The sequence below is a fragment of the Camelina sativa genome, chromosome 6 (assembly GCF_000633955.1).
Source record: "Camelina sativa cultivar DH55 chromosome 6, Cs, whole genome shotgun sequence".
Lineage (NCBI taxonomy): Eukaryota > Viridiplantae > Streptophyta > Magnoliopsida > Brassicales > Brassicaceae > Camelina > Camelina sativa.
The window spans coordinates 19,798,097-19,824,445 of NC_025690.1; the positions used below are offsets into that span (position 1 = coordinate 19,798,097).

The 26,349-nt window shown below is 36.7% G+C and overlaps 6 protein-coding genes, 1 non-coding gene and 1 pseudogene across 7 annotated transcripts; 5 read left to right on the forward strand and 3 right to left on the reverse strand.

Annotated features, from left to right (window-relative positions):
• On the reverse strand, nucleotides 218-3,510 carry LOC104792431 (bifunctional enolase 2/transcriptional activator). The gene is made up of 14 exons (XM_010518577.2): nucleotides 3,329-3,510; nucleotides 2,972-3,035; nucleotides 2,803-2,867; nucleotides 2,650-2,697; nucleotides 2,451-2,537; nucleotides 2,276-2,356; nucleotides 1,958-2,140; nucleotides 1,640-1,777; nucleotides 1,475-1,552; nucleotides 1,183-1,377; nucleotides 1,020-1,070; nucleotides 794-934; nucleotides 648-704; nucleotides 218-558 (listed from the first exon to the last, which is right to left on the reverse strand). The coding sequence occupies exons 1-14, from the start codon at nucleotides 3,392-3,394 to the stop codon at nucleotides 478-480; spliced, it is 1,335 nt and encodes a 444-aa protein (XP_010516879.1). The 5' UTR covers nucleotides 3,395-3,510; the 3' UTR covers nucleotides 218-477.
• LOC104699267 lies at nucleotides 4,743-6,060 on the forward strand (annotated as a pseudogene).
• Nucleotides 6,219-8,965, reverse strand: LOC104792432 (AT-hook motif nuclear-localized protein 7-like). Its single transcript, XM_010518578.2, has 5 exons — nucleotides 8,538-8,965; nucleotides 8,203-8,273; nucleotides 7,331-7,462; nucleotides 6,974-7,135; nucleotides 6,219-6,893 (listed from the first exon to the last, which is right to left on the reverse strand). The coding sequence occupies exons 1-5, from the start codon at nucleotides 8,830-8,832 to the stop codon at nucleotides 6,393-6,395; spliced, it is 1,161 nt and encodes a 386-aa protein (XP_010516880.1). The 5' UTR covers nucleotides 8,833-8,965; the 3' UTR covers nucleotides 6,219-6,392.
• On the forward strand, nucleotides 12,503-15,072 carry LOC104792433 (leucine-rich repeat receptor-like protein kinase PXC1). The gene is made up of 2 exons (XM_010518579.1): nucleotides 12,503-14,023; nucleotides 14,168-15,072. Exons 1-2 carry the CDS (start codon nucleotides 12,688-12,690, stop codon nucleotides 14,854-14,856), a joined length of 2,025 nt encoding a protein of 674 aa, XP_010516881.1. The 5' UTR covers nucleotides 12,503-12,687; the 3' UTR covers nucleotides 14,857-15,072.
• LOC104792435 (pyruvate kinase 1, cytosolic) lies at nucleotides 16,357-20,227 on the forward strand. The gene is made up of 16 exons (XM_010518581.1): nucleotides 16,357-16,583; nucleotides 16,737-16,833; nucleotides 16,936-17,033; nucleotides 17,140-17,295; nucleotides 17,398-17,475; nucleotides 17,589-17,720; nucleotides 17,843-17,923; nucleotides 18,045-18,116; nucleotides 18,224-18,313; nucleotides 18,456-18,600; nucleotides 18,694-18,782; nucleotides 18,903-18,998; nucleotides 19,106-19,173; nucleotides 19,260-19,359; nucleotides 19,628-19,687; nucleotides 19,823-20,227. Exons 1-16 carry the CDS (start codon nucleotides 16,515-16,517, stop codon nucleotides 19,973-19,975), a joined length of 1,584 nt encoding a protein of 527 aa, XP_010516883.1. The 5' UTR covers nucleotides 16,357-16,514; the 3' UTR covers nucleotides 19,976-20,227.
• LOC104792434 (proline transporter 3-like) lies at nucleotides 20,022-22,525 on the reverse strand. The gene is made up of 6 exons (XM_010518580.2): nucleotides 22,351-22,525; nucleotides 21,792-22,111; nucleotides 21,518-21,707; nucleotides 21,301-21,419; nucleotides 20,932-21,147; nucleotides 20,022-20,855 (listed from the first exon to the last, which is right to left on the reverse strand). Exons 1-6 carry the CDS (start codon nucleotides 22,433-22,435, stop codon nucleotides 20,478-20,480), a joined length of 1,308 nt encoding a protein of 435 aa, XP_010516882.1. The 5' UTR covers nucleotides 22,436-22,525; the 3' UTR covers nucleotides 20,022-20,477.
• TRNAR-UCU lies at nucleotides 23,314-23,386 on the forward strand. Its single transcript has one exon. It is a non-coding gene; the product is annotated as a tRNA-Arg (tRNA).
• LOC104792436 (F-box protein PP2-A15-like) lies at nucleotides 23,542-25,510 on the forward strand. The gene is made up of 3 exons (XM_010518582.2): nucleotides 23,542-24,124; nucleotides 24,286-24,404; nucleotides 24,819-25,510. Exons 1-3 carry the CDS (start codon nucleotides 23,813-23,815, stop codon nucleotides 25,270-25,272), a joined length of 885 nt encoding a protein of 294 aa, XP_010516884.1. The 5' UTR covers nucleotides 23,542-23,812; the 3' UTR covers nucleotides 25,273-25,510.

Here is a 26,349-nt window from a genome sequence, read left to right on the forward strand (position 1 = left end):
CTTTAAATAGATGGTGTACTGAACTCTCAAGTTAATTAATGTTGATTGCATTCTTATAAAACCTTAAGAGCTTGCCATTTCAACGTGTTAGTGTACTTCAATACTATTTCTATTAAGAAAATTTTCTAACAGGCACGCAAACACATTAATGATAGCCTAAGAAACCAAACTTCAGTAGAGAGTAGAGAGTAGAGAGTAGAGACCATAACAATCATAGGAGAAAATTAAAGGGTAAAGCCGAAATTAGATTGTAAAATAGGGGCTACCATCCTCCGTAAAGGCAGAGCTCTCTCATGTTTCCCCTTACAAAAATGAACACAACTTTTCTCCCCCACAAAAAGGGTTCATGAATAAAAAACGTAAAACCCAACAAAGAAAAACAAAACAAACGTTTTATTTAATTAAGCAAAATGATCAAACTCGGAAGTCATCTTCTCCTCGCCAACGGAAGACCAACTTTGCTTCTAAAAGCTTCACTTAGTAGGGTTCCACTGGTGTGCGGAAGTTGACTCCAGCGTAGATTGCCTCAGATCCCAACTCCTCCTCGATACGTAAAAGCTGTAAACAAAGAAACAGATTAGACAATGTGTTGGTAGTTGTTATAACATATTCAACATACAAAGATTGTTTGGTTCGAGATGTTAAACCTGGTTGTACTTGGCAAGACGCTCAGATCTGCAAGGAGCACCAGTCTTGATTTGTCCCTGTATAGACAGAAAGATCCAAATGAGAATCCAACAAAAGATTTAACAGAGGATTGCTACTTAAAATGCTAGATATGGTTTCAACTTACAGTAGACAACCCAACGGCTAAATCAGCAATGAAGGTGTCCTCGGTTTCACCACTTCTGTGGCTGGTCATCACTCCCCATCCTGCCTTCTTCGACATCCTAACTGCCTCAATACTCTCGGTTACAGATCCGATTTGGTTAACCTGTTCAAAAAGAAATTGGTTATTAACTAGCTTAACTTTTTTTAATTTGATTCGAATTAATAAACCAAAAGAATAGTGAAGGTACCTTCAAAAGAAGAGCATTGCAAGACTTCTCGGCAATTGCCTTTGCAACTCTCTGGAATTAGAAATAGTACAAGACAGATATAAGCATTTTGAGAGAGAACAGACAAAATAAAACTGGTAAGAACATCTACTTAAGTCACAAACACTGGCAAATAAAAACAGACCTTGGGGTTGGTGACCAACAAATCATCACCGACAATCTGGACCTCTTTTCCACACTCGGTGGTCATCTTAGCGTAGTGTTCCCAGTCATCTTGGTCAAATGGGTCCTCAATGGACACAATTGGGTACTCAGCAACAAAGGACTTGTACAGGTCCTTGAGAGCATCTCCAGAAATCTTCTGAGAGCCATTGTTGTTCTGCAGAGAAACAAATAGCCCAGCAGCTATAAGTTAATATATTTGCACACGTTATATCCTAACAAGGAAGAGATTAGGAAGGAAAAAGAAGTTTCACCTCTTCTTTGAAGTTCAAGTCATAGGTCTTGTCAGATGAGTAGAACTCTGAAGCAGCAACGTCCATTCCAATGACAACCTGAAAAAAAATGACTTGGATCCATTAGCTTCATAAATTACATTTCAGGTGAAAGAACAGCAAAATTGGATCAGGTAAGAGACAGACCTTGCCAGTGTAGCCAGCCTTCTCAATAGCAGTCTTGAGCAATTCAAGACCTTCCTTGTTCTCCTGAATGTTTGGTGCAAAGCCACCTTCATCACCAACATTGGTGGCATCCTGGCCGTACTTCTTCTTAATCACAGACTGGAGAAACATGAGAACAAGAAGATGGTCAAGCCATAGTAGAAAACATGTATTATGTGTTGGTCCAGAGGAATTAGACAAGTAATTGTCACTGCAGTTACAGCAGCTACGAAAAGGTAATACATGTATATCGCATATTCATTGAAGAGCATTTCAAAGAACAAAAGGATTGGAATATACCTTCAAGTGGTGGTAAACTTCCACACCCATTTTCATGGCTTCCGTGAAGGAAGAAGCTCCAACAGGTAAGATCATAAACTCCTGCATAGCAAGCTTGTTTCCGGCATGGGATCCACCATTGATGACGTTGAAGGCAGGAACTGGAAGGACAATCTTTGGGTTTCCAGCAAGATTGGCAATGTGCTGCACCCAAATACCACGCAAAAGGAAGAGCTTAGAACATTTACTACCAGAAAAAACCAAGTAGCCAAAGTAGCAACAATAGTCTTGTCCTCCCTGGCTAGAGGGAACCAACTTATAAATGCAAAATTGTTCTACCTTGTAGAGAGGAATGCCGTTGACAACAGCCCCGGCTTTGCAGACAGCAAGAGACACAGCTAGAATAGCATTGGCTCCAAGCTGTACACAAAAAAAAAAGAAGAGGCAAGTTAGTGAGACTCGTCTTTCAATCTAGAGTGAATACACAAGACATGAATAATTTTCCGTGAATTACCTTTTGTTTGCACCAACCCCACTCGTTTTGGGTTCCATCAAGCTCATGGACCATGAAGTTGTCAATAGCTGTCTGCTGAGTTGGGTCCTGCAAGAAAACAATAACATGAATAAGCCTTGTGCACGTACTACTGATGTTAAAAGACAATATTAGCAGACACAAATATGATATACCGAAAGCAGATTAAACTGAGACTCACCTTTCCAATAAGTGCTGGGCCAATGATGTTGTTCACGTTGCCAACAGCCTAGTGAATTCAACAAAGAACAAATCAGACAAACAGATCCAACTCAGATAAACAAACACTTACACCACTAAAAACATAAAAATCTCATCGCAGTTTCAGTCTCACCTTAGAGACACCCTTTCCAAGGTAGTCTGATCCTCCATCCCTAAGCTCAAGAGCCTCGTAGATTCCTATCAACAACAAAATCCCACAAATACAGAGTCAACCAAACAATACGTAATATATCCAAGCCCCAAGGCATGAACATAAAAAAAACAAAAAAATAGTAACTAACCAGTGGAAGCTCCACTCGGAACAGCTGCTGTAACCTTGACACCAGTGGATGTGTGGATATCGACCTAAACCATTATCACATCAATTCATTAGCAAACTTGGAGATCGAACAACAGATACATAACCAAATCGTGAAAACCAGATCAAATAAAACAGATCCGTTATATAAACATCCGAGATCAAAACAAAAAACACCGATCATCCCTAACAAAAAACGAAATCGAAACCACGGTACGCTCATAAACCATCATAGATAACAAAAGACAGAGATCGTAGCTTAGGAATACTCATCAAAACAAACAGATCCACCACGAATAAACGAGCCCGAAAAAGCTGATCGGAGAAAAAAAAAACGAACCTCAACGGTGGGATTACCACGGCTGTCAAAGATCTGCCTAGCCTTAACGACGGTGATAGTAGCCATAGCGAGTGAGTGAGTAGATCTAGAGAGAGAGAGAGAGAGAGAGAGAGAGAGATAAGAGGCGATGTGTTCGAGGGTTTTAGTGAGAGAGAATCGCTTTAACAGTAGTAGCTGAGGAATTGGGTGGGTGGTCTGGTTCGATATATAAAGACGTCACGGGTTATGACTAAGCCGTTGGATTGTTTCGATATTAACCGTTGGATGAGAAGGTAGGTTCGTCAGATCAGTGCTAAGATGAAGCCAAAACGATGCGCTGCACGCCTTTTGCAATATAGAAAAGGCTTTTTTCTATTTTGCCTTTGCTCCTTGTCCAAGTAATATGAATATGACTAGTTTTTTTTTTAATTTTTAAGACTCTAGAAGAAGTTATAAAAATATACGAATCAATATTTTATTCCATTTTTGATTATATGTTTTTCCTTTTCTTATTTTTTTTCTTGGTCAACGTTCAAGAACATGTTTAATGTCAAGTTTTCAATTTTAGATGGTGTGGATATAGAAACGATACTAATAGAACTTTTACTTTCTTTTTATTTTTTTTGGTAAAAGGATACAATGGGTTAGCAAATTTGGGCCTGCACAAAATTATAGATACTAACACATAAAAAAACATAGTGAATCCAAAACATCCACATGGTGACGTTCACACGTACGATTAGCCGGAGGGATCAACCATTTTTTATGCCATGTTACTTATGACTAGCCGGAGGGATCAACCTATACATTTTCATTAAGTTGTGCTTATTCTATATATATGTCAAAATTTTGAGGTTCTTTTTAAAATGTGGAGTTTGTGTGGGATTTTTTAGATGATCTTTGGAGTTTCAAACTCAAAATGAGAAGGATAGGTGATATTAATATTGATTTTTTTCAAAAATCTAATTGATAATTTACTAATTTTTGTAAAATAATCTAAGTTTTACTAAACTCTATGGTTTTTTCATGCATTTATATGTAAATTATATATATATATATATATATGTGTGTATATATGTTACATATTTTAAAATTTATTTAATTATATGCATTTCATGTTTTATATGAATGTGAGAAGTTAGAAAATATAACTCCGTCGAAACTTTAAATTAGATGGAAAGACCAAAGACGTATCGACATTTGTCCATCTATATATGTCCATGTATACTACCAATGGATTGGTCTTTGTAGGAATAAAAGTGAATATGAGAACAATTAAGGATAAGAACAAAAAAAGATTTAACAGTATCCAAAGCGCCGCATGCAGATATAACGCCAAATAAATGGCTTTGACCTTCGTGAAGCTAAATCGCCACCACCATCAAATGACTAATATAAATTCATCGTATGAGTCTTCACGAACTTATGCACAACAATGGCGGAAGAAAAGAATGAGAAGAGCATCATTGCTTCGGTCGATAGCGACGATGAAGGTGATGGTTCAGATTCAGAGCATGCAGACCTGATTTCGTTTATGGTTAAGCTTAGTTTAGCGGCGAAGAAGAAACTCTTAGTCTTGAGTCTGAGTGGTCTTCTTCTACACCGTGTCCACAAAAAAGACATGCGTAAAAAACCTAAGAACCGCTCTCCTGATGCTTCTTGTGGGCCAAATCTTGGTAACGTTTCAATATCATTTTTATCAATATCTAGTTTGTTTTTCATATATAGTTTAGTTTAAAGTGCGTTTTTTTTACTGTTGCTGTGTAGTGTACAAGAGGCCATATGCAGAAGAGTTTATGAAGTTTTGTCTTGAGCGATTCGATGTTGGGATTTGGTCCTCTGCTTGCGAGTTTGTCTCTTCATTTCCCATCTTTATAAATACTGATTAAAATCTGAGTTCTTTGAGCTTTATAGTGTACATGATTCTTTATTTGTTTTGACTATTTAATAGGAATAACGTTGATATGATTCTAAGCATTGTTCTCGAAAATTTGGAAGATAAGCTCTTGTTTGTATGGGTAAGAGTAGACTTGTATATTTAGATTTATAAGTGACCATTTATACATACTCTCTCTGATGATACACTTTGTTTATGTACACTTTTTGATACTTTGTTTTAGGATCAAAAATAGTGTACTGATAGTGGCTTTAAGACATTAGAGAATAGTAAGAAGCCTATGTTCTTTAAGGATCTCTCTAAAGTGTTTCAGTGCTTCAGCGACTTCTCTGCTTCAAACACCATCTTCATTGATGATGAGCCTACAAAGCTCTTCTGAATCCGGTAAAAAGAACATTAATTGCTTTAATTATGATTCTTAATTATTGCATTAATTGCTTCAGTTTATATACTATTTTCTATTTCTTTTGGTAATTAATCAGTTCAGTTATTTTTTTTAACTTTAAATATTGATCTTGCCGTGCATGCAGGACAATACAGGTCTGTTCCCAATGAGCTATGATTCTTCTAACAAAAATGATAATTTACTTGGTATGCAAAGTTATAAACTTGTGATGTTACTCTCTTATCATTAGACATGCTTTTTAGTAATGGTTGGATTTTTTTTTGTTATGAATTTATGATAGATCCCGATGGAGAGTTGTGCTCTTACTTGGATGGTCTGGCCAAATCATCGGATGTTCAAGCTTATATCAAAGAGCATTCTTTTGGACAGCCCAAGATCGATTCTTCTCATCCGGACTGGTCTTTCTACCGCAATGTCTCAAAGATTGCCTCTTAATCTTTGCATATTTTTCAGTTTGTTGAAGTTCCCTATTCTCAATAATAATGCCCTTCTTTTGGCTTACTATTCATAAAAAAGCCTACTTATTCCAATTCTAATAATAAAGTTAAATCACTTATGTTCTTCATTTGTTAAATCCTTGCAATATGTTTAGACAAAGAGAAGCAATATGAACGAAAAATAGTTTAATATTATTGTCCATTGGTTTGTAAACAAACTAATGTGCTGAATGTTTTGAATTTCAAAAGGAGAGATAATATATTTAATATAGACTTATTAACTTTAAAGTCTTAATTAGTTCAATATTAATAGTTTCTGATGAGTCTGCTTCTGGCTGTGCCACCCTAGACTTGGAATGGAGCTTCCCGCGTTCCTTGCTGTGCAACTTGTCCTGTTGATGAGGAAGCCAGCTCGCTTGGTATTCTAGGTGCAATACTCGCAGCTTGGGACTCATCGTCTTTCTTATGAGAGATGTAAGGGCCTCTCATATTTTGCTGTTGGACTTGTACCATCATGATTGAGAGAGCCATTGAACTTGGTATCCTGGCTGAAAAATTCACAGTTTGAGACCCGCCTCTGGTCTGACAGTGAGAAGAGCCGCTTATCATGTTTGGTTGTCGGACTTGTCCCCTGGCTGGGAAATCCAGTGTGCGTGGGACAGTAGGTACAATCATCACAGCTTTGGACTTATCATTTCGGCCGCGTATCATATCTTGTTGTTGGACTTGTCTTGAGGAGGAAGCCAATGTTTGTGGAATAACGGGTGCAATAGCCAGCGGATGGCTCTCAGCGATTCTCCTCTCAGGCGGATTTGTGACCAACGGCCAGAAACTGCCAACCACAACCTGTAATAATGAATCACAATAATTTAGATAGTTTCAAACCATTGAGCCGCAACTAAATTAAGATGATGTTTGTTTCTTACTTGGACTGGACATGCTGCAGTGAGACTACCGACTAAAACACCACCAAAGAGGGCTCCATCTGCTCCACCAATCGTAATCCGCCACTCTCCCGTCTTAGTCCTCACTTCTCCGCTCTCCAATATTGTCATTGAACTTTTAAGAGATACTATCGCATACACATCCTACACCAAAATGTTATTATAACGTATCCAAATGCATGGTATACATTTTGAAACACCAAAATGCAAGTTAAGACAACTCATTAATATAATTAATCTATATCTAAGACCAATTTTTCTAAAGCATCCTTCCAACATGAACCATTGAGTTATAAGATTCCAAGATTGGACTGCAAAACCGAGTTCATCATATTATACCTTAAAAGTCACGACTTCACGGGATCTAAGGAGCGTTTGAATCTTGATGTTAGCAACCAAACCATTTGCCGACAGCACACTTATTCCACGAGAACCATTTACCGTGAAAGACATAATCCTTTCGATTATATCCTGTATAAAAACCATAAATATTTACAAAAACATCTCATTTTCAACACATATACGATATATACTAAGAGTCAAGGACCAAATAGCTCTTGAAGCAAATAAACAAAGCTGTTAGTACTTGACACATATATGATATCCTCATCACCCGCTACCTACGATTGAACAGTATGTGTAACCAAGTAGAGATAAATGACAATGTTACGTACACGTCAAAATAACCAAAAACTACAAATGAATGAAGAATATTAATTACTGTTATCGTATGTTGTAAAACTAATTTAAAAGATCTGATATCTATGTAAACCGAACTTTACTCACAAATATATTGATGATTCATTAAAGTTAGCTCATATGATTTACTAACTTAAATAAATTTGCTTACCTTCCATGTAAAAAAAAGAATCTAAAATCATAGCTCCATTAAAAACTCGAGTTAAACTGGGCTAAAAAATTTGTTAAAGAGTTTTCGTTATAATACATGTTTACGTGGATTAAAAACTATAGATATTGTGTGTTTTTAAAGAGCCTTCGTTGTACATATATATATATATATGTATACTAACTATGTTGTGGAGGATTGAAGAGAAATGTTCTTTAACTTTGACCGAAAGATATATAGTATAAAAAAATTAATCTAAATCTAAATCCACAGTGAAGAAACACAAACAATATTTTTTCAACAACAAGAAATGAAATAAATAAACAGGTATCCATAAGTTTAACTTATTAAGTTATATACTTACATCTCCTGTGTTAACTGTAACGAGATGTGGCCTGAAGTCCCCTCCTCCCAAAGTCATAGACATGTCATCACCTCCAATCCCAAAAAAAATACATCCAAATTAAAAACCGAAGATCTACCAAAAGAAAGACTACAAGGGATTTTTCCAAGAAATTTCCATTTGATTGAACAACGTAACCCTAGATTCATTGATTTCTCTAATCATATCGTTATGTTTATATTTCCTAACACACAAGATCGACATATAGAAGATTAATTTTGTTTTCCCCTCGTTAATAACGAAACTCATATATATATATATATATATATAGTTAATATTGTAAAAGAGCTCAATACCTGCAATACTGTTTGTCAACGACGACGACCTCTTCTTTCTTCTTCTTCTTCTTTGATCAGAACGCGACCTCTTCTTTTGTGTCCCATCTTTACTGAGGAACTTCCCTTGTATATCCCGCCCGTAAATTATACCTCTCCTCCTCATGCTGGTGGAGCCATCCTCTACGGTGACTGGTGCCGCTACGGCAGTCTGCGTGACCGGAGAGGGAGAGATATGCCTTGATGAGTTCAATGACAAGGGAGGGGGGGTTCTGTTTAGATCCGTGATTTTGTTTTGTGCAAAGTTTAGATCCATGATAAGAGGCTGGAAATGAGAAGGGAATTAGAGTGAAGATTTTTTTTGGGGTAAGACACAATTCGAGTGAAGATAGAGATATAGCTAGATTTTGTGATTTATAAAACTCTTCCAGGTCATTGTATATATAGGGAAATCAAAGATAGTTTGGAAAGAAAAAAATTTAGCCGTTTCATAATTATTATGTTGCATGCATGTGCCAGTTTGCAAAAGCTGTATATCTTTATGTTGTGTGTATGTATAGGTATTAATAAAAATAGCATTTTAAAAAGTCTAGTAATAATTATATAAAAAGATAAATAAATTATAATATTGTCTGTCTAAATAAACTTTCGCTTTTTAAATTTATTTATAAAGATAAGAAAGTTTAATTAATGACTTTTTTTATAACTAGATTGGTAAATTTAAGAACAATTAATTAATAATAAATTCGATAAACTTTTTTTTGTCAACATAAATTCCATAAATCTACTTAATCTAAATTGATAATTTAGATAATTTGGATTAAAATCATCAAGTATGTGTATAAGATAACATATGTTACAAAAAAATGGATACAATTGAATACATGTTTAGTAAAGAGTTTTTTTATATATAATGCATCGGCTGATCAAATATTTTAAACATTATTATGGTAAATTTCTATTTTAAAAGTTATTTTGTCGTTAAGTTGATATATAGTATTATGGAGAGATCGTTATAAAAAAATTAAATACCGTTAAAATCTGAAATTCCAAATATCTAAAATTAGTTTACTAATTCTATATTTGACACTTTACAGTTAAACATATGCTACAAAAAAATGGATGTAATCGAATACATGTTTAGTAAAGAGTTTTTTTTATTTAATGCATCGATCGATCACTTACTTTAACCATTATGGCTAAATTTCTATTTTAAAAGTTATCTTGTCGTTAAGTTGTTTACGCAGTATTATGAAGAGATCGTTTATCTTTATAAACAGTTTAAATACCGTTAAAAGATCTGAAATTTCACGTGTCTAAAATTAGTTTACTAATTCCATATTTGACACTTAAAACCTATTGTAAAAAACTTTTTAAAATTTTTAACAAATTTTGAAATTTTAGTTTATGTTCCAACTCGACAATATATAACTCTAATTACTGAGTACACATACAAAATAAAAACACAACTAAAGTAGCTAAATATAGTCAAAACTACAAATGTTTGAAAGACTATCCAACTCTAGTTACATATTTATACCATAAGATTGATCGAACTAACATGGCACACATATATAACAAATGAACATTATAGTATAGAAATTATATACAAAAGAGAACATTATAGTATATATATCAATCCAATGGTAAATGCATCTATTCATGAATCAAATTTCAAAAATAAAATCATGAAACAGAGAAAGTATTTGAGATAACTAATAAAAGATTATTAAATTTAGGAGTTTGAATCAGTAGGACCAAATCCACTAAAAAACAAATTCGTAAAAATGGAAAAAAATCATAATGAATCAAAACGACGGTTTCTTTTTCAGTGGAAGCAAAATACACGAGTATAGTTTTCTCCCATTTTTTTAAATTATAGTAACGTCTAAACAGGGAATAAGACAAAGGAGAAAAAAAGATTTTTACCAGTTTTGATAAGTTCAAAGAACCTTTACGTTATTCAAAAAGAGAAAAAAAATTTGTATTTATCCGGAAAAACATCAACGACAAAAAAAGTATTTAAGTAAAACAAAAACTGGCAAATTATATTTCTTGCCAGTGAAAACCGATGAATAATGTGCTGTAACGCCTCTTTCCAAACTCGTAACTCATAAAAGACTTTTTTGACATCTAGCTCTTCCCAGTTTTGAAAGTATTTTCATTTTGTGTTGATTACAAAATTAGAATCCTTCATAAAATAAACTATTGTTCACTTTTAAGCCCATGAGCCAATGCCCAACAATTCCATGCGCCAACGATAAAACCCAAACATACATACCAAGCCTACCCGAACGGAAAGAGCCTTGCTGAATGATGTTGACCCAAAGAGAAGTGTTGTTAGTCCAAAGTAATTTTAAGATGACCCAAACTCTCTCTACTCTTTAACTTTCCTATGAATAAAAAAAAACTCTCAAACTCTCCAAACTGTTGACAAGAAATTCAATAAGTATCCAAAGCTGACGACACTTTCTAGTGGCAAATCACGTAAGTTTTTTTATAACTAGTTAGAGTGGTAGTTGTATATATGCATCATTAGATTGTAAATCACATTTTTAATATAAAAAATATTCATCAATGTATTAAGATAATTCTTTTAAGTAGGAATAAACACAAACAGTGCAGATTTTTTGATCGAGCAACCTACAATTTTAAAACTTTGATTAATAAATATGGAGGATGTAAAAACTTTAGTAAAAATTACTATGATCAGCCAGCCTTTTAAACCAAGATGAAAATCATAACGCCAATTGCGCCTATCATTCCTCCTTTTAGGCTTTCTATAATATTTTTTTTTTTTTTTGAATGAATGTAAAATTTTATTCATGAAAAAAACCTGTTCTTTACATCAAGTGTAAGTTGTCTGAGTGTTTAACAGTTAAAACATGGAAGACAATTTTAAGTTCTGGTGGAGAACCAGCGGATGAGGACATCTTTGTAGTCCGGGTGTCCCGAGTTTAGAAGCAGAAGGAGCCTGTTGCGAATGGTTCTGTCTATCCGTTTGCCTAGTCGATGAGCCGAGATGGGTTGTTCACCGTGCCTACGGTTGTTATGCTCCTGCCAGAGGTCTAAGGGGTCTCAAAAGAAAATGTCGGGTTGGTAAAAAAAAAAAAAAAAAGACCGAGGGCCCGATTAATAAAGGGAAAGAGAGAAGAAAGTGCAAAGCTGACTTTGTTTTCCAAACAAAATCATCAACTGTCGCGTCGTACCAATCATGGCTCCACCATGTTATTCGTTAATTTTTTTGTCGGCACACTCTAAGCTAATTTGAATTCTTTGATTTTCTAACACACAAAACAATATAACACTTTTACTTTTACCTAAACCATAGGACCATATCGACAATGTGTATTAGTGGATAATATGACACATAATAGAGACTTCGACAACAAAATTTGCAAGCTAAAAGAAACATGGAATTTGTATATGGTGTAACGAATTACTCATTTAAACAGTAATTTGGTGAAAACAAGAATGCTAAAATGTGCTAAATTTGTGTTAACTCAATATCTAAATAGAGAAACGAATTGCACTTTTTTTTTTTAATTCTCGCAGAAAGAGACACAAGTTATAGCAATATACATATACAGTGGCTAACTTTTTCAAAGTTTGGGGTAAACTTTTTTATTCGAGGGCGTAGGGTTATGTTCACCCACAACATGGAGTGGAAAACATCAATCATTCCTACTTTTTCACCTTTTTGTCACTAATAATTTACCTTCATCTCCTTCTTTGTAAAATATCTATCAAACCAGATCTTTAAAAAAAAAAACTGATTAAAGAATATTTGATTCGAGTGGATACAAATACGAGTTTACTTGAACAAATCCTTATGTTATATATGCAAATTTAACATAGGAAGGTACATTATTCTTCATGAGTTCTGTTCCTAATCACTGCCTATGTACGTAACTTTTGTTTTTTTTCACTTTCTTCAGTTTTTGTTTTATCTCTTTCTCCCCCTTCGTTTCTAGACTCACACTTCTGACACAGCCTGCATTCAAAAAAACACAACACAACAGATCAGACCATTAAAATTTAAAAAAAAAAAAAAAAAAAGCAAAAGATTCCACAGCTTTGTCGTTATTACCAATCGCTGTTTTTACAAAACGATACAGTTTCCTCTCTTTCACACTCACTCTTCTCTTTCCCGCTCACTCACTCATCCGCCATGTCTATCAAAACTCTTCCTTACCTCCTCCTCCTCCTCCTTCAACTCTCAATCTCATTCGCTCAAAACGACACAAACGCACTCACACTCTTCCGCCTCCAAACCGACACACACGGCAACCTCGCACGTAACTGGTCAGGCTCCGACGCTTGTAGCTCCTCATGGAAAGGCGTTTCTTGCTCACCATCATCACACCGCGTCACCGAACTCTCTCTCCCTTCTCTCTCGTTACGTGGACCTTTAACCTCTCTCTCTTCCTTAGACCAGCTCCGTTTCCTTGACCTCCACGACAACAGACTCAACGGCACCGTTTCACCTCTCACGAACTGTACCAACCTCAGGCTCGTTTATCTCGCCGGTAACGATCTCTCCGGTGAGATACCTAAAGAGATCTCGTCTCTTAAACGAATGATACGTCTTGATCTCTCTGATAACAACATCCGTGGAGTGATACCTAGAGAGATCCTCGGGTTTACCCGGGTTTTAACTATCCGGCTCCAGAAAAATGAGTTAACGGGTCGGATCCCGGATTTTTCTCAGATGAACTCGCTTCTTGAGTTGAACGTTTCGTTCAATGAGCTTCACGGTAACGTCTCCGACGGTGTGGTGAAGAAATTTGGAGAATTGAGCTTTTCCGGTAACGAAGGATTATGCGGGTCGGATCCTTTACCGGGTTGTACTTTCACAAACGACCCGGAATCTTCCAATACGGATCAGATTGTTCCTTCGAACCCTACTTCGATTCCGCATTCTCCGGTTATCGCCGAAGAACCGAGAATTCACGGTCACAGAGGGATTAAACCGGGAATAATCGCGGCGGTTATAGGTAGTGGTGTTGCGGTTATTGTTTTGGTATCTTTCGGTTTTGCTTTCTGTTGTGGGAGATTAGACCGGACCGGTGGAGGATCCAAACCCGGAAGTGTAGAGAGTGGTTTCGTCGGCGGAGCAGGAGAAGGGAAGAGACGAAGCAGTTACGGCGAAGGAGGGGAGAGTGATGCTACGTCGGCGACAGATAGGAGCAGGCTTGTGTTTTTCGAGAGGAGGAAACAGTTTGAGCTTGAGGATTTGTTGAAAGCTTCTGCGGAGATGCTTGGTAAAGGGAGTTTAGGGACGGTGTACAAGGCGGTGTTAGACGACGGCTCAACGACCGTAGCGGTGAAACGGCTTAAAGATGCGAATCCTTGTCCGAGGAAAGAGTTTGAGCAGTATATGGAGATTATTGGTAGGCTTAAACACCAAAACGTTGTTAAGCTCAGAGCTTATTACTATGCTAAAGAAGAGAAGCTCTTAGTTTATGAGTATCTTCCTAATGGAAGCTTACACTCCCTTCTTCATGGTAAAGCTTAACTTTTATCAATTGGGTCACTCGTTAGTGCCTAAAAGTTTTGATTTTTATCACATTGGGGTAATCAAAGTTTTGATTTTTTTTTTATAACATTGAGTAATCAAAGTTTTGATTTTTGTGAATGGTGTCTATTAGGGAATCGTGGTCCTGGAAGGATTCCATTGGACTGGACCACGAGGATTAGTCTAATGTTAGGAGCAGCGAGAGGATTAGCAAAGATTCACGATGAGTATAGCATTTCAAAGATCCCTCACGGCAACATCAAATCATCTAATGTGCTCTTGGACAGAACCGGTGTCGCATTGATAGCTGATTTCGGTTTATCACTTTTGCTAAACCCGGTTCACGCTATCGCCCGGTTAGGAGGTTACCGTGCGCCGGAACAGTCAGAGATCAAACGGCTCTCTCAGAAAGCTGACGTGTATAGCTTCGGTGTGTTGCTCCTGGAGGTTTTAACAGGGAAAGCGCCCTCGATGTTCCCGTCACCGTCGAGACCTAGATCAGCGGCGTCGGTGGCTGTGGAGGAGGAGGAAGAAGCGGTGGTCGATTTGCCGAAGTGGGTTAGGTCGGTGGTGAAGGAGGAATGGACCGCGGAGGTGTTTGATCCGGAGCTTTTGAGGTATAAGAACATTGAGGAGGAGATGGTTGCGATGCTTCATATCGGTTTAGCTTGCGTCGTGCCGCAGCCGGAGAAGAGGCCAACGATGGCTGAGGTTGTTAAGATGGTTGAGGAGATAAGAGTTGAGCAATCTCCGGTGGGTGAGGATTTTGATGAGTCAAGAAACTCAATGTCTCCGTCGTTGGCTACTACCGAAGACTGCTAAGTTTGGTTTTCGTCAGTGGCTTTTGTAGTAATATGTATCGTTTGGATCTTGGTCGATTTTAAGGTTTCTTGCTTGGAAATCCTCGATTTGCAAACTTGTCGGAGTTTTTAGTTATGTTTTTTGTGTCGTCACCGTACTAGTATGTGATTTCGTAACGTTGTGGGTTTTGTGGATTTATAAAGCCGTTTCAAATATGTGTTAAGGCCCATTAAGGCTCATGTGTCTTCTTAGGTTAATTAGCAAATAGCAAGTGCTAATTTTGATTATTGAACATAAAACTCGAACGCACATTGATTAATGCTTCTAGAACGGTGGATGGTTTTATCTCCACTCGTAAATTGTCTTCTTGGTTGAAGAGTCACCCTTTTGGATTTGACCTTTCACGTACCTTTTGAGCCCATAGGTTTATGATTGGCATCTGTATTAACTAAATTAACGAATGGTCAAGCACATGATTAGCCAACATAATCAGACAAATACCATGGATTCCTTTTCATTTCTATAAGCGAATCTTTAACAAATAAACAGTTTTACATCATGGGTTTCTGATAGTTGAAGTGTTAAACCATAAAGCTTCAATGGTAACAAAAATAGATTCGTAATTTTAAAATCATACAATCGTGAAAAATTAGCTTTCATTACACCATAAAGGCAAGTTTAATGGTATTTAATTTGATTAGTGCGACGTCTCGTAACTGAAAAACCCTCTGGCGCGTGAGGCAAATTTGACCCCTTCCCCACGAAAAAATAAACTTGGGGAAGAATACGAAACCAGCTACGTTGCTCCCCATTTGCTGCTACCACGTGTACCACTGAGACCGTCGTTGTGAGCTCATTGACATTTGTAGATCCCATTTCTAGATGATCATTAAAATCACCTAATTTCTAAATCCAGTCCTTCTACTTTTAGACTTTTTCCAAGTTTTTCACTATTTTTAAAAAATATAATAAAAATACTTAGTATCCAAAATCATGTTAGATGCATAAAAGATTTTAAGATTATATTTATATTTATAGAAAGAGTGAATGATTTATTTGAATATACTACTATTTTTATGGTAATTTTTTTCTCTTGTATTGACTGTTGAATTCATATAAAACTTTTATTATTCAAGGATTCTACAAATTACCAAAATAAAAATAATCAGTGTATTATAAAAAAAACAAATAGAGGATAAGTTTGCATTAGATTTTCTAGCTCACTTTAGGGATTCTTCCTATCTTGTCCCAAATGGTCTTCTTTAACGAGAATTGATGATTTAGTTCAAGAATGTTGTATGCTTTCATGTTTTTTTTTTTTTTTTTGGCATGGGACTATGATTTAGTTACCCTTAATTGTGTAACCTACATTTTCATTGTGAAATGAATATTTACATTCTTAGCAAAAAAAAAGTTTGCATTAGATAGTGAAATGTTTTGGGGGGGTAAAATTAATGAAACTAAAGTTGATGGCTTGTTTTTCAACAATTTGTTTTTATTGTGTGCTATTTAAACGAAAACTGCGTCGTATTTGGAGGCATATTCGCCGGTCAACCGTATCAAATAATACCCAATCGCGCACACTTTTCTCCGCCTCTTCTCCACTCCCAGATTCCTCTCCGTCTCTCAACCGTCACCGTATACCGTCGCCTGAGATCTACGAATTCCGATCAGCAGCTATGCATTCGAGTCATCTCCTTCTCGAGGAACCGATCAGGATGACTTCAATCCTGGAGCCTTCCAAATCAGTGAGCTATTTTATTTTTCTCATTCTGTGATTGTTTTTGATTTCCTAAGTACGCTTTTGGATCTGTTGCGAGGTTTTTTTATATCATCTATCTGAAGTAGTGAATAGTATGAGATTAGGTTTTTTGATCTGCTTGATTGGCTGTTTTTCGCAGAGTTTCTTCCCGGCTTTGACTAAGATTGTTGGGACTCTAGGTCCCAAGTCACGATCCGTCGAGGTGATTGCTGGTTGTCTCAAAGCTGGAATGTCCGGTAAATAGCGACTACCATCACTTTGTTTATGAGACTTGATTTGCTTTTTTTGGGGTTCTCTCTCACTGGTTATTGATGTGTGTTGGTTCTTTGTTTTGGCAGTGGCTCGATTCGATTTCTCATGGTGTGATGCAGACTATCACCAAGAGACGTTGGAGAATCTGAAGATTGCTGTCAAGAGCACTAAGAAGCTTTGTGCTGTATGTTATTCTCTTTTTCTCTGGTTTTTTTTTTTGCTCTTAGTTGATTCTTTGGATTTGGCAACTCGATTAGTTGGTAAAATGCTATAATCTTATGGATTGCTAGGTTATGCTAGACACTGTGGGACCTGAGTTGCAAGTTATTAACAAGACTGAGAAAGCTATTTCTCTTAAAGCTGATGGCCTTGTTACTTTGACTCCCAGTCAAGATCAAGAAGCTTCCTCTGAAGTCCTTCCCATCAATTTTAATGGGCTAGCGAAGGTTCGTTATATAACCTTTACTGTATAGTTTTTTTTGGAGGAGGTGATAATTGGCTTTTCTATATAGGGGTTTGATGGATTTTTATTTGTTTGATTTGTTCAGTCAGTTAAGCGTGGAGACACTATCTTTGTTGGACAGTACCTCTTCACTGGTAGTGAAACAACTTCAGTTTGGCTTGAGGTATAAAAATAGTTTGCTTATGGAATTACTCTACGGTGTTCTCTGAAATTTGATTTTTAGACTTAGAAATGGTTGTGTTGTGAGAAGATTTAACCATTTAAACAAACCTTCAGGTTGAAGAAGTAAAAGGAGATGATGTCGTTTGTGTGTCAAGAAATGCTGCTACTCTGGGTGGTCCGTTGTTCACATTGCATGTCTCTCAAGTTCACATTGATATGCCAACCCTCACTGAGAAGGATAAGGAGGTTAGTGTTGCTTATAATTTTACATATCTCAATGACCACTTTGCTCTGTCTTTCATAATATCCTAGCTTATCTGTTGGAGTGTTTTTACTAGTTTTTTTTTTCTGTTCTGATTCTTTTCTAGGTTATAAGTACATGGGGAGTTCAGAATAAGATCGATTTTCTCTCATTATCTTATTGTCGACATGCAGAAGACGTTCGCCAGGTCCATTTTCTTTTCACAACAGTTTTTTTTCATACTGCCTTAATGTGACTCCTTTCTTTACTTACTACTGATTCCGGGCTTCTGATACACTTGAATTATCACTTTTTCTGCCACAACACAGGCCCGTGAGTTGCTTAACAGTTTGGGTGACCTCTCTCAAACACAAATATTTGCGAAGATTGAGAATGAAGAGGTAAGTTAATTGCATTCATTTTTTCTTTACATATTTCCTTCTGTAACTTTTCCTTCATTGGAAATGGGGATGGTGCTGTTAATATATATATGTGTCTTTGATTTTAGGGATTAACCCACTTTGATGAAATTCTACAAGAAGCAGATGGCATTATTCTTTCTCGTGGGAATTTGGGTATCGATCTACCTCCGGAAAAGGTATGTTGACTGTCACTCAAATTAATTTGTTTGAGTCCAAAGTCCACACATTTTCTAATTAGATTTGTGGTTGTCTCATTAGAATTTATAAGTATTCGTGATATTTTGGAGCGACGTACTAAGTTGACCCTAAAACTCGCAGGTGTTTTTGTTCCAAAAGGCTGCTCTTTACAAGTGTAACATGGCTGGAAAGCCAGCCGTTCTCACTCGTGTTGTAGACAGTATGACAGACAATCTGCGGCCAACTCGTGCAGAGGCAACTGATGTTGCTAATGCTGTTTTGGATGGTATGTTTAATCCCCGAAATATGTATGTTGTATATCTGGATCATAGTTTTGGTCATAAATTGAAGAGGGTTTCTTCCTTTTCACTGTCCGCAGGAAGTGATGCAATTCTTCTTGGTGCTGAGACCCTTCGTGGATTGTACCCAGTGGAAACCATATCAACTGTTGGTAGAATCTGTTGTGAGGTACGCTTTATTTTCTAGTTCTATGGTATTATTTTTTCCACTGCCTTCTTAGCATCTCAATCATCTGAGCTATGATTTGTCATCTGCTTTTCTCTTATGCTTTTATGTACTTGTTTACAGGCAGAGAAGGTTTTCAACCAAGATCTGTTCTTCAAAAAGACTGTCAAGTATGTTGGAGAACCAATGTCCCACTTGGAATCTATTGCTTCTTCTGCTGTAAGTCTCTTTTCTGCGTCACCTACAAAAGCTGAGAATTTTCCCTGCATGTTGTTTATTTCAGTCATCATTTCTAATTGAGAGGCTTAATTTCTGCTTGATATCAGGTACGGGCAGCCATCAAGGTTAAGGCATCTGTAATTATATGCTTTACCTCGTCTGGAAGAGCAGCAAGGTTCACACCATTCCTTCCAGTTTAAACTATGCCTTCATTTCAATGCTTTGTAGCTGTTACTTAATATTTCTTCCATCTCTATGAAGGTTGATTGCCAAATACAGGCCAACTATGCCCGTTCTCTCTGTTGTCATTCCCCGGCTTACAACAAATCAGCTGAAGTGGAGCTTTAGCGGAGCCTTTGAGGTAAAGTTCACTCTGATTGTGTGAATTTGGAAAAAGAACTGGGATTTTTGTAATGCAACTTGCTGAAATTCAAGATTCAGTGATTACAGTTGTTACTTGAATTATACTTGCATATCCTATTTATCAATTGTCCACATTGATTTTCAAAGGGAATAGCATATTGCAGATTTTTTTTAAAAAGTTACACGTGTAAAACCATTGTCATATATGACAAAATTTTGATTACTGCTCAAACATAACGTTGTGTTTGTGTATCTTGTTGTCTCAGGCAAGGCAGTCACTTATTGTCCGAGGTCTCTTCCCCATGCTTGCTGACCCTCGTCACCCTGTAAGTCTCTATTGCAAATAATTTGATTCATTGCAATAAGAATCTTGCAAATTTAGTGTTGTCGTTGCAATTGTAAAACTCTAGCCGGGATTGAAACCGTATCTTCTCTAATGTATTGTGAAATCCTTTGTTCAGGCGGAATCAACAAGTGCAACAAATGAGTCAGTTCTGAAAGTGGCTCTAGACCATGGGAAGCAAGCCGGAGTGATCAAGTCACATGACAGAGTTGTGGTCTGTCAGAAAGTGGGGGATGCGTCTGTGGTCAAAATCATCGAGCTAGAGGATTAGAAGAAGCGGAGTCAGAAGTGAGTCTCGTCTGTCTTTTATTTTTTTTGTTACTAATCAATTTTCTTTCCTTCACTAAAACTCTTGGTGCTTTCCAAGAAAATACTTGCGATTCTTGTTTCGCCGGTGATATGCTTAGATATCGGAGTGAAAATATATATCTCCTGGACTTTTGATTTTGTATTTAGGAGATTGATGTTTCCAAGTTATGCTGTAAACCACTTCCCACTCTATGCATAATCTCTACATTCCTTAGTAAGTATAGTTCTATATTCATTCTTATAGCAACATTGAGTACCTAAAAATCTGAATTATCACCTCACGATCATTTATCAAATTGCAATTGCTAGCTTTGCATACCCAATCAAATACTGAATTTTGTGTGTGTTTAAAGGTTGAAACTTTAAAACCTTCAAAAATTATAAGCAACTACATCGATCATTTTCATTTTATTGATAAGAATGAAATACGATGACTATATGCAATTATAACTTTCATGATGAAGTTACAAATCTGCAAAAACGTGAAAGTTCTTGGAGTCAAGGGCAATGAGCCTAAGAGCTGCAATGGCAGCAGCAATAGACATCAAACTGAAGAAGACAACGTTGAGCCAGTGCCATAGCTTTTGCAAAGGATTGAGCTTATTGTTCTTAGCCTTATAGTACATGTGGTTGGCTAGAATGAATGTGAGAGGGAATGTGCTCACTGCACCCGTGAGGCTCATGAAGTCCCCAAGGAACGGTAAGAGCGCTGACAGAAGCGTGCTAACCGCTATGTACACGCCTCTTGTCATGATCCTAAACAACAAGTTCTTTAAAGCCAGTGGGTTTCCTTTGATTCCAAACTTTGTATCCATGTACTCATACGTTGGGCTTGCAAAAATCTACAACAAGAACTGAGTAAGAACGGATTGGGTCACAATTCTGGTTAATAAGTTGTTCTCTCGAAGAGAAACTTACGTGCAAAGAGATAACGGATTGAAGAATAGCAGAGATGTTGGCAAGGGCTTTGACCCAAACTGGGCCATTAACGTTGTTTAGTAGATATGCCGAGGTTGAGGATCCGTAAGCCCAATATCCGACGAATACAACCATGAAAATCGGTAAACGACCCACCGTGAATTGAAAGTATAGGGCCTTCATCATGTTTTTCACAACCGGTTGCTTTACTGTTGCCTATCATTGAGGGAAAAAGAAGTGTCAATAAACAGGATCATTTATGCGTTTGCGTTTACATGTGAAATGCTTGTAACAAAATCATAATTTTGAAGTAAGTTTAAACATTTTAAGTAAGATTAAACCTGCATATCTAAATGCACATAAGTAAACTTCACCTGAATTTTCTGGAAGCAGCCCAGTGTTGAATACGAAAACTAGTGCTGCGGCTGCTCCAGTGATGGTAAAAAGTGATCCTTGTATCTCGTAATCTCTTGAAGGTGCTTTGACTCCTAGCAAAAAAAAAAACAAAAACAAAAAGGGAAGAATCTCATTAGCTATAAACTCCATATATAACCTTATAGTAGTCATTGAAGCCTGATCATCATACCATCTTTAACCGATAGCACAATTGCTACAACGATATAGATGAGGCTGAGGAAGGTCGAAACCGCAAGCCAGATCCCAAGAGCTGATAAATGAGGAATACCAATAGCAAAAACCGCACAAATCAGACCAGCAATGGCTATAAAATGAGGTAGTTTCATGGCATGATCATCCCTGAAAAGCACATAAACAGCCTGCAAGGAAAACAGAACACACCCCCAATATAACTAACTTTGTCTCACGAGAATTAAGAATCAAGAAACAAAAATGTTTACTACCTTTAAGGCCGAACCAGCTAGAATGATGAATCCACAATTAATCATGAAAAGATTGACATATTGCAACATCCATGTTAGACGATAAGTCTTTCTACCGTAAATGAACCCTGCAAGGTCTCTATAACGAATGTGTCTTTTGCCACCAAACTCATGAAGCTTTGCTATGAGAGTGTTTGCATAGAGTGAGATCGCAGTAGCAAGAATAAGACCAAGCACACCACCAATCCATCCTAAAGGAACCATGACTGTTCCTGAATATCCCAACACGTATGCGCTGTTTACACTTGTTGTCAGAACGAACGCTGCCTGGAACCATGAATCTGTACATTACAAGAAACATACTACTTAGCTTCTCCCATTATGCGACCATATATATGCAGTAGAAAGCAGAGTTTTGCCTCCCTAGTCTTATGGTTGTAAAACGTTTTCAGGGGTAGAGAGATATATATAACAACATTTTTATCGCATGCTTAACATTGAAACCAAAAAGAAAAAGGAAAAAAAACATTCCAAAAATAAAATAATAAACCAAAAAGAGGGGGAAACACGAATTACACACCGCTGCTAATCTGATGAGCAGTGTCAGGGATTTCGATATCATCAACATCTTCTCCGACATTGTTTATGCGGTTCTTTGAGTTCATTATTTTTAAATTGTTATTGTGTTTCTGGAGCTAAAAAGAGCCTTTCTCTTTATAATAAGTTAATAACAGATAGTCGGTTACAATCGATCAGAAAAGACTATGGTGTGAAAATAAGAAGTGGCAGATAGATATTTAAAAGGTTTTAGAAAGGACAAGTTGTTGAACAGTTTCAAACAATGAGGTGAACCGGAGATATTTCCTTTGGAATTGAGTGGTTCAAAGCTAGACACAAAAACCTGCATTATTCACAATCATTTACTGCAAAATTTGGAATAATGATAGTAGTGTTGGACTTATCACAAAAACAATCCAGAAAACACACGACATCTTATATATATGTGGCTGTGGAGATAATACACACTTTAAATGTTTTCTTTAGACAGTTGAAGTGATAGAGATATGTATAGGGGAAGTGAGTGAGTGTAGGTAGGTTGATCCTTAAAAAAGTTTTTTTAGGACATTTATGCCGTCTTGTTGTTAGGCAGAATAAGACTTCATACGAAAAATATGTAATAAGACACAAAATGACAATTAATAAGTCAAAAGTTTGATAGGACTAATTTTTTTTTGTTTTTGAGTTTTGACATTTTAATCGTTTGGTAAGGTTATTAAAAAAAAGTAAGTAGCTGAGAGCCTGAGACTACATATTAGTACTTTTGACATTTTTCTTATTTGAATACTTAAAAATCATTATTTTTCAAATGTGACATCACAATCAGATTAGAATCGTTGAAATGATTAGTTTTTTGTTTTGTTTCTATAAGTATGTGTAACACTGATCATACATTACATCCAAATCTAGAATTTTAAAGTCTTTATTTTTGGTTTTGATCCAAAAAAAAAACAAAGTATTTATTTATAGTAGGTAAAGAACAAAAGCGCCCGTGGCCTAATGGATAAGGCGTTTGACTTCTAATCAAACGATTGTGGGTTCGAGTCCCACCGGGCGTGCCTATTCTTTTTTGTTTCCATTTAATAGCCTGGCCCATTTCTTTTGACATTTTGGTCGGCCTTTTCATACTTTTTATTGTTATTTTCAAAATTTTATGTAATTTAAGTAATGGTCGGTTTGTTATCTTGTTAGTAGATTAGTACTAATCATTTTAGGTAAGCCGTAATTATATATTTACACACTCTTTCGTCATCGGACTTGCGACGTGTCAGCCGTTGATCCTCGTCTCCTCCCACGTCACCCTTTTTCACCTTCCTCTCATCCCCGGAAAAATCAAAGCATCACCAGAGAGATCGACGACATGAGATAAGAACAGAACTCACACTTCTTCGCCATCGCTATGGCTCTCGAGCATCATCATCATCATCACTTCTTTATTCTCCGTTTCTAGGGCGAGCGAGGTTTTTTTTTTTAGATAGGGGCTCATGGGGTCGTCTTTTTCGAACCTCAACGGTGACAGTAATGGTTTAGCAACCGGACCGAGTCTCGGCGATATACCTGAGAGCTGCGTTGCTTGCGTGATTCTTCACCTAACTCCGCCGGAGATTTGCAATCTGGCTCGTTTGAATCGAGCATTTCGTGGCGCGGCTTCGTCTGATTCTGTGTGGGAGAAGAAGCTGCCAAGTAATTACCATGATTTGCTTGTTCTGTTGCCTCCGGAGAGGTATCAGAGTCTCTCTAAGAAGGATATTTTCGCTTTGCTCTCTCGTCCTATCCCTTTCGACGATGGTAATAAGGTTTGTTTGTTCAACTTTGCCCTTTGATTGATTTGGGAATTGGGAAATTAGGGCTTTTCTTGTGTGTTTTGTGTTTGTGGATTGGAATTGGGAATTGTGAAGCTATCTCTAAGGTTATAATCTGATGACAATGTCTTGTGTTGATGATAAATTGGCTGCAGGAAGTGTGGATTGATAAATTGACAGGACGGGTTTGTATGGCGATTTCGGCTAGAGGAATGGCTATTACTGGAATTGAAGACCGCAGATATTGGAATTGGATTGCAACTGATGAATCAAGGTACATTGAACTTTACAAGGTTCAGCTATTAGATTAATCAAAGGGGCATTGCAATACTTGGTTATTTGATCCTGAGTTTTGTCAACTGTTTGATCCTTAGTTCTCTCAGTTTCTTCTAGGTTTAGAACTTGTTTGAAAGTTTGCTTGAGCGTTACAGTTTTGATGAGTGGTCTATCAATATGTATGTGATTCAGCTAGCTTTTAGGTTTCCAATAATACTTATTGTTATGGTCTATCAAGACTTGCAGAATGGTTAGGCAGCTAATGACAATATCAAGTTTCTGCAACAGAGGATATGAATTTCCATTAGAAAGTTGAATACAAATGATGAAGGTTGTTTATGTTAGACTGGAAAAACATTAAAAAAAAAAAGTGTCTGCGGGGTCACTGAGCAAACACTACATTCATTGACAGGTTCCATGTTGTAGCCTACTTACAGCAGATCTGGTGGTTTGAAGTAGATGGGATGGTGAGTTTTAATCTTCCTCCTGGTGTATACTGTCTATCATTCAAAATACACCTTGGGAGATTCTCGAAAAGGTTGGGAAGACGTGTTTGCCATTTCGAACACACACACGGTTGGGAGTTGAAGCCTGTTCGGTTTTCGCTTTCAACTTCAGACGGGCAAGAGGCGTCGTGTGAGTATTATTTGGCTGATAAGGAAATAGGTGGGGAACACAGAGGATACTGGAGAGAGTATAAGGTTGGAGAATTTGTTGTTGGTTGCTCGGAAACATCAACTGAAGTCCGATGGTCGATGAAACAGATTGATTGCACACATTCGAAAGGTGGAATCTGTGTGGATTCGGTATTCATTATCCCGATCGAGGTGAAGCGACGCAAGAAAAGGAAAGCTGCTGTGAAATAAATAGTTAGAAAGAAGGAATTGTACATCACACTTTTGCATATACTACATGCTTTTGAATGTAAAACTGTTTTTCTTCTTGATCTGGGGTCTTGAATTAGGTATAACATTGTGAATTGATCGAGTTATTGTTTATAACTCCGTTTGTTCCAGATTTAAATCGAGAAATCGTGATTGTTTTCAAATTATCTTTTACTTTGGTGTAAAACCTTTGTTATATAATACTGTACACGTTGTAATAGATAGGCTCTAACTATTCTAACTTGAAAGATAAAGAGGGTCTTGTTCAATTGTAAGGACCATCCCTTCTTTGGAAAGGACCACTAGAGTTAATTGTTAAATCGTGTATTTTGCTATTCGAAAGTCTATTTCCTATTGAATGAATTTTGATTTTTTGTTTTCAAGATGGAGGAGACAAGCTGACAATTTCGACTTAACTTTTACCCAAAAGAAAAAAAACAAAAATGTAAAAATGGCAAAAGAAAAAGTCAGGTTCTGTCTTCTCTGGCACTTAACAGTCCAAAGTAGGCAAAAGTTGATCGTCAAATTTGTCTAGAAAACAAAAGCTTTATATATTTCACCATGCTCTTATGCATAGCTAGTACTTAGTACGTTTATACTGGAAACATAGCAAGTACGTTTATACTGGAATCATTAACCGTTGGTTTTGGTTTTTAACTAACAGGGTATCTGTGTCAAGAATATATAAAGTTAACTTGAAAAAGTAAGAAATAATTCTAATGAGACTGACTCTTCTTTATACGAAATTCTTCTGTAAATGACATAAACACTCTCTCTTGAGCTTTTATTTCTCTGTAATATTGGTCCTCCTTTAGTTTATTATCATTTCTACTTTTTACTATTTAGAACTAGTATTTACTCTCCCATTTTAATTATTACTTCTACTACACTCTCTCAATTACAATTGGAAATGTACGTGACAACAATAATTAAGTATCTCGATCCCAAAGTGTTGAGTTTTCAATAGATTTTAAGTTTTGACAGACTTTAGTTATAGGCCAGCAGATAATAACTACATCTCTTTGGCATCTTTGATTATCCATCATGTGCATGATGGTA

Coding starts and splice junctions, on each gene's coding strand:
- LOC104792431 (XM_010518577.2), bottom strand. CDS start 3,394: ATGGCTACTATCACCGTCGTTAAGGCTAGGCAGATCTTTGACAGCCGT. Junction 3,036..3,328: donor GTGGTAATCCCACCGTTGAG/GTTCGTTTTTTT, acceptor ATAATGGTTTAG/GTCGATATCCACACATCCAC. Junction 559..647: donor GTCTTGCCAAGTACAACCAG/GTTTAACATCTC, acceptor CTTTGTTTACAG/CTTTTACGTATCGAGGAGGA.
- LOC104792432 (XM_010518578.2), bottom strand. CDS start 8,832: ATGGATCTAAACTTTGCACAAAACAAAATCACGGATCTAAACAGAACC. Junction 7,136..7,330: donor GTGAAGTCGTGACTTTTAAG/GTATAATATGAT, acceptor ATTTTGGTGTAG/GATGTGTATGCGATAGTATC. Junction 6,894..6,973: donor CTGCAGCATGTCCAGTCCAA/GTAAGAAACAAA, acceptor TCATTATTACAG/GTTGTGGTTGGCAGTTTCTG.
- LOC104792433 (XM_010518579.1), top strand. CDS start 12,688: ATGTCTATCAAAACTCTTCCTTACCTCCTCCTCCTCCTCCTTCAACTC. Junction 14,024..14,167: donor CTTACACTCCCTTCTTCATG/GTAAAGCTTAAC, acceptor GGTGTCTATTAG/GGAATCGTGGTCCTGGAAGG.
- LOC104792435 (XM_010518581.1), top strand. CDS start 16,515: ATGCATTCGAGTCATCTCCTTCTCGAGGAACCGATCAGGATGACTTCA. Junction 17,034..17,139: donor GCACTAAGAAGCTTTGTGCT/GTATGTTATTCT, acceptor ATGGATTGCTAG/GTTATGCTAGACACTGTGGG. Junction 18,314..18,455: donor TCGATCTACCTCCGGAAAAG/GTATGTTGACTG, acceptor TAAAACTCGCAG/GTGTTTTTGTTCCAAAAGGC.
- LOC104792434 (XM_010518580.2), bottom strand. CDS start 22,435: ATGAACTCAAAGAACCGCATAAACAATGTCGGAGAAGATGTTGATGAT. Junction 22,112..22,350: donor TGCTCATCAGATTAGCAGCG/GTGTGTAATTCG, acceptor TGTAATGTACAG/ATTCATGGTTCCAGGCAGCG. Junction 21,148..21,300: donor TTCCAGAAAATTCAGGTGAA/GTTTACTTATGT, acceptor CCTCAATGATAG/GCAACAGTAAAGCAACCGGT.
- LOC104792436 (XM_010518582.2), top strand. CDS start 23,813: ATGGGGTCGTCTTTTTCGAACCTCAACGGTGACAGTAATGGTTTAGCA. Junction 24,125..24,285: donor CTTTCGACGATGGTAATAAG/GTTTGTTTGTTC, acceptor AATTGGCTGCAG/GAAGTGTGGATTGATAAATT. Junction 24,405..24,818: donor ATTGCAACTGATGAATCAAG/GTACATTGAACT, acceptor ATTCATTGACAG/GTTCCATGTTGTAGCCTACT.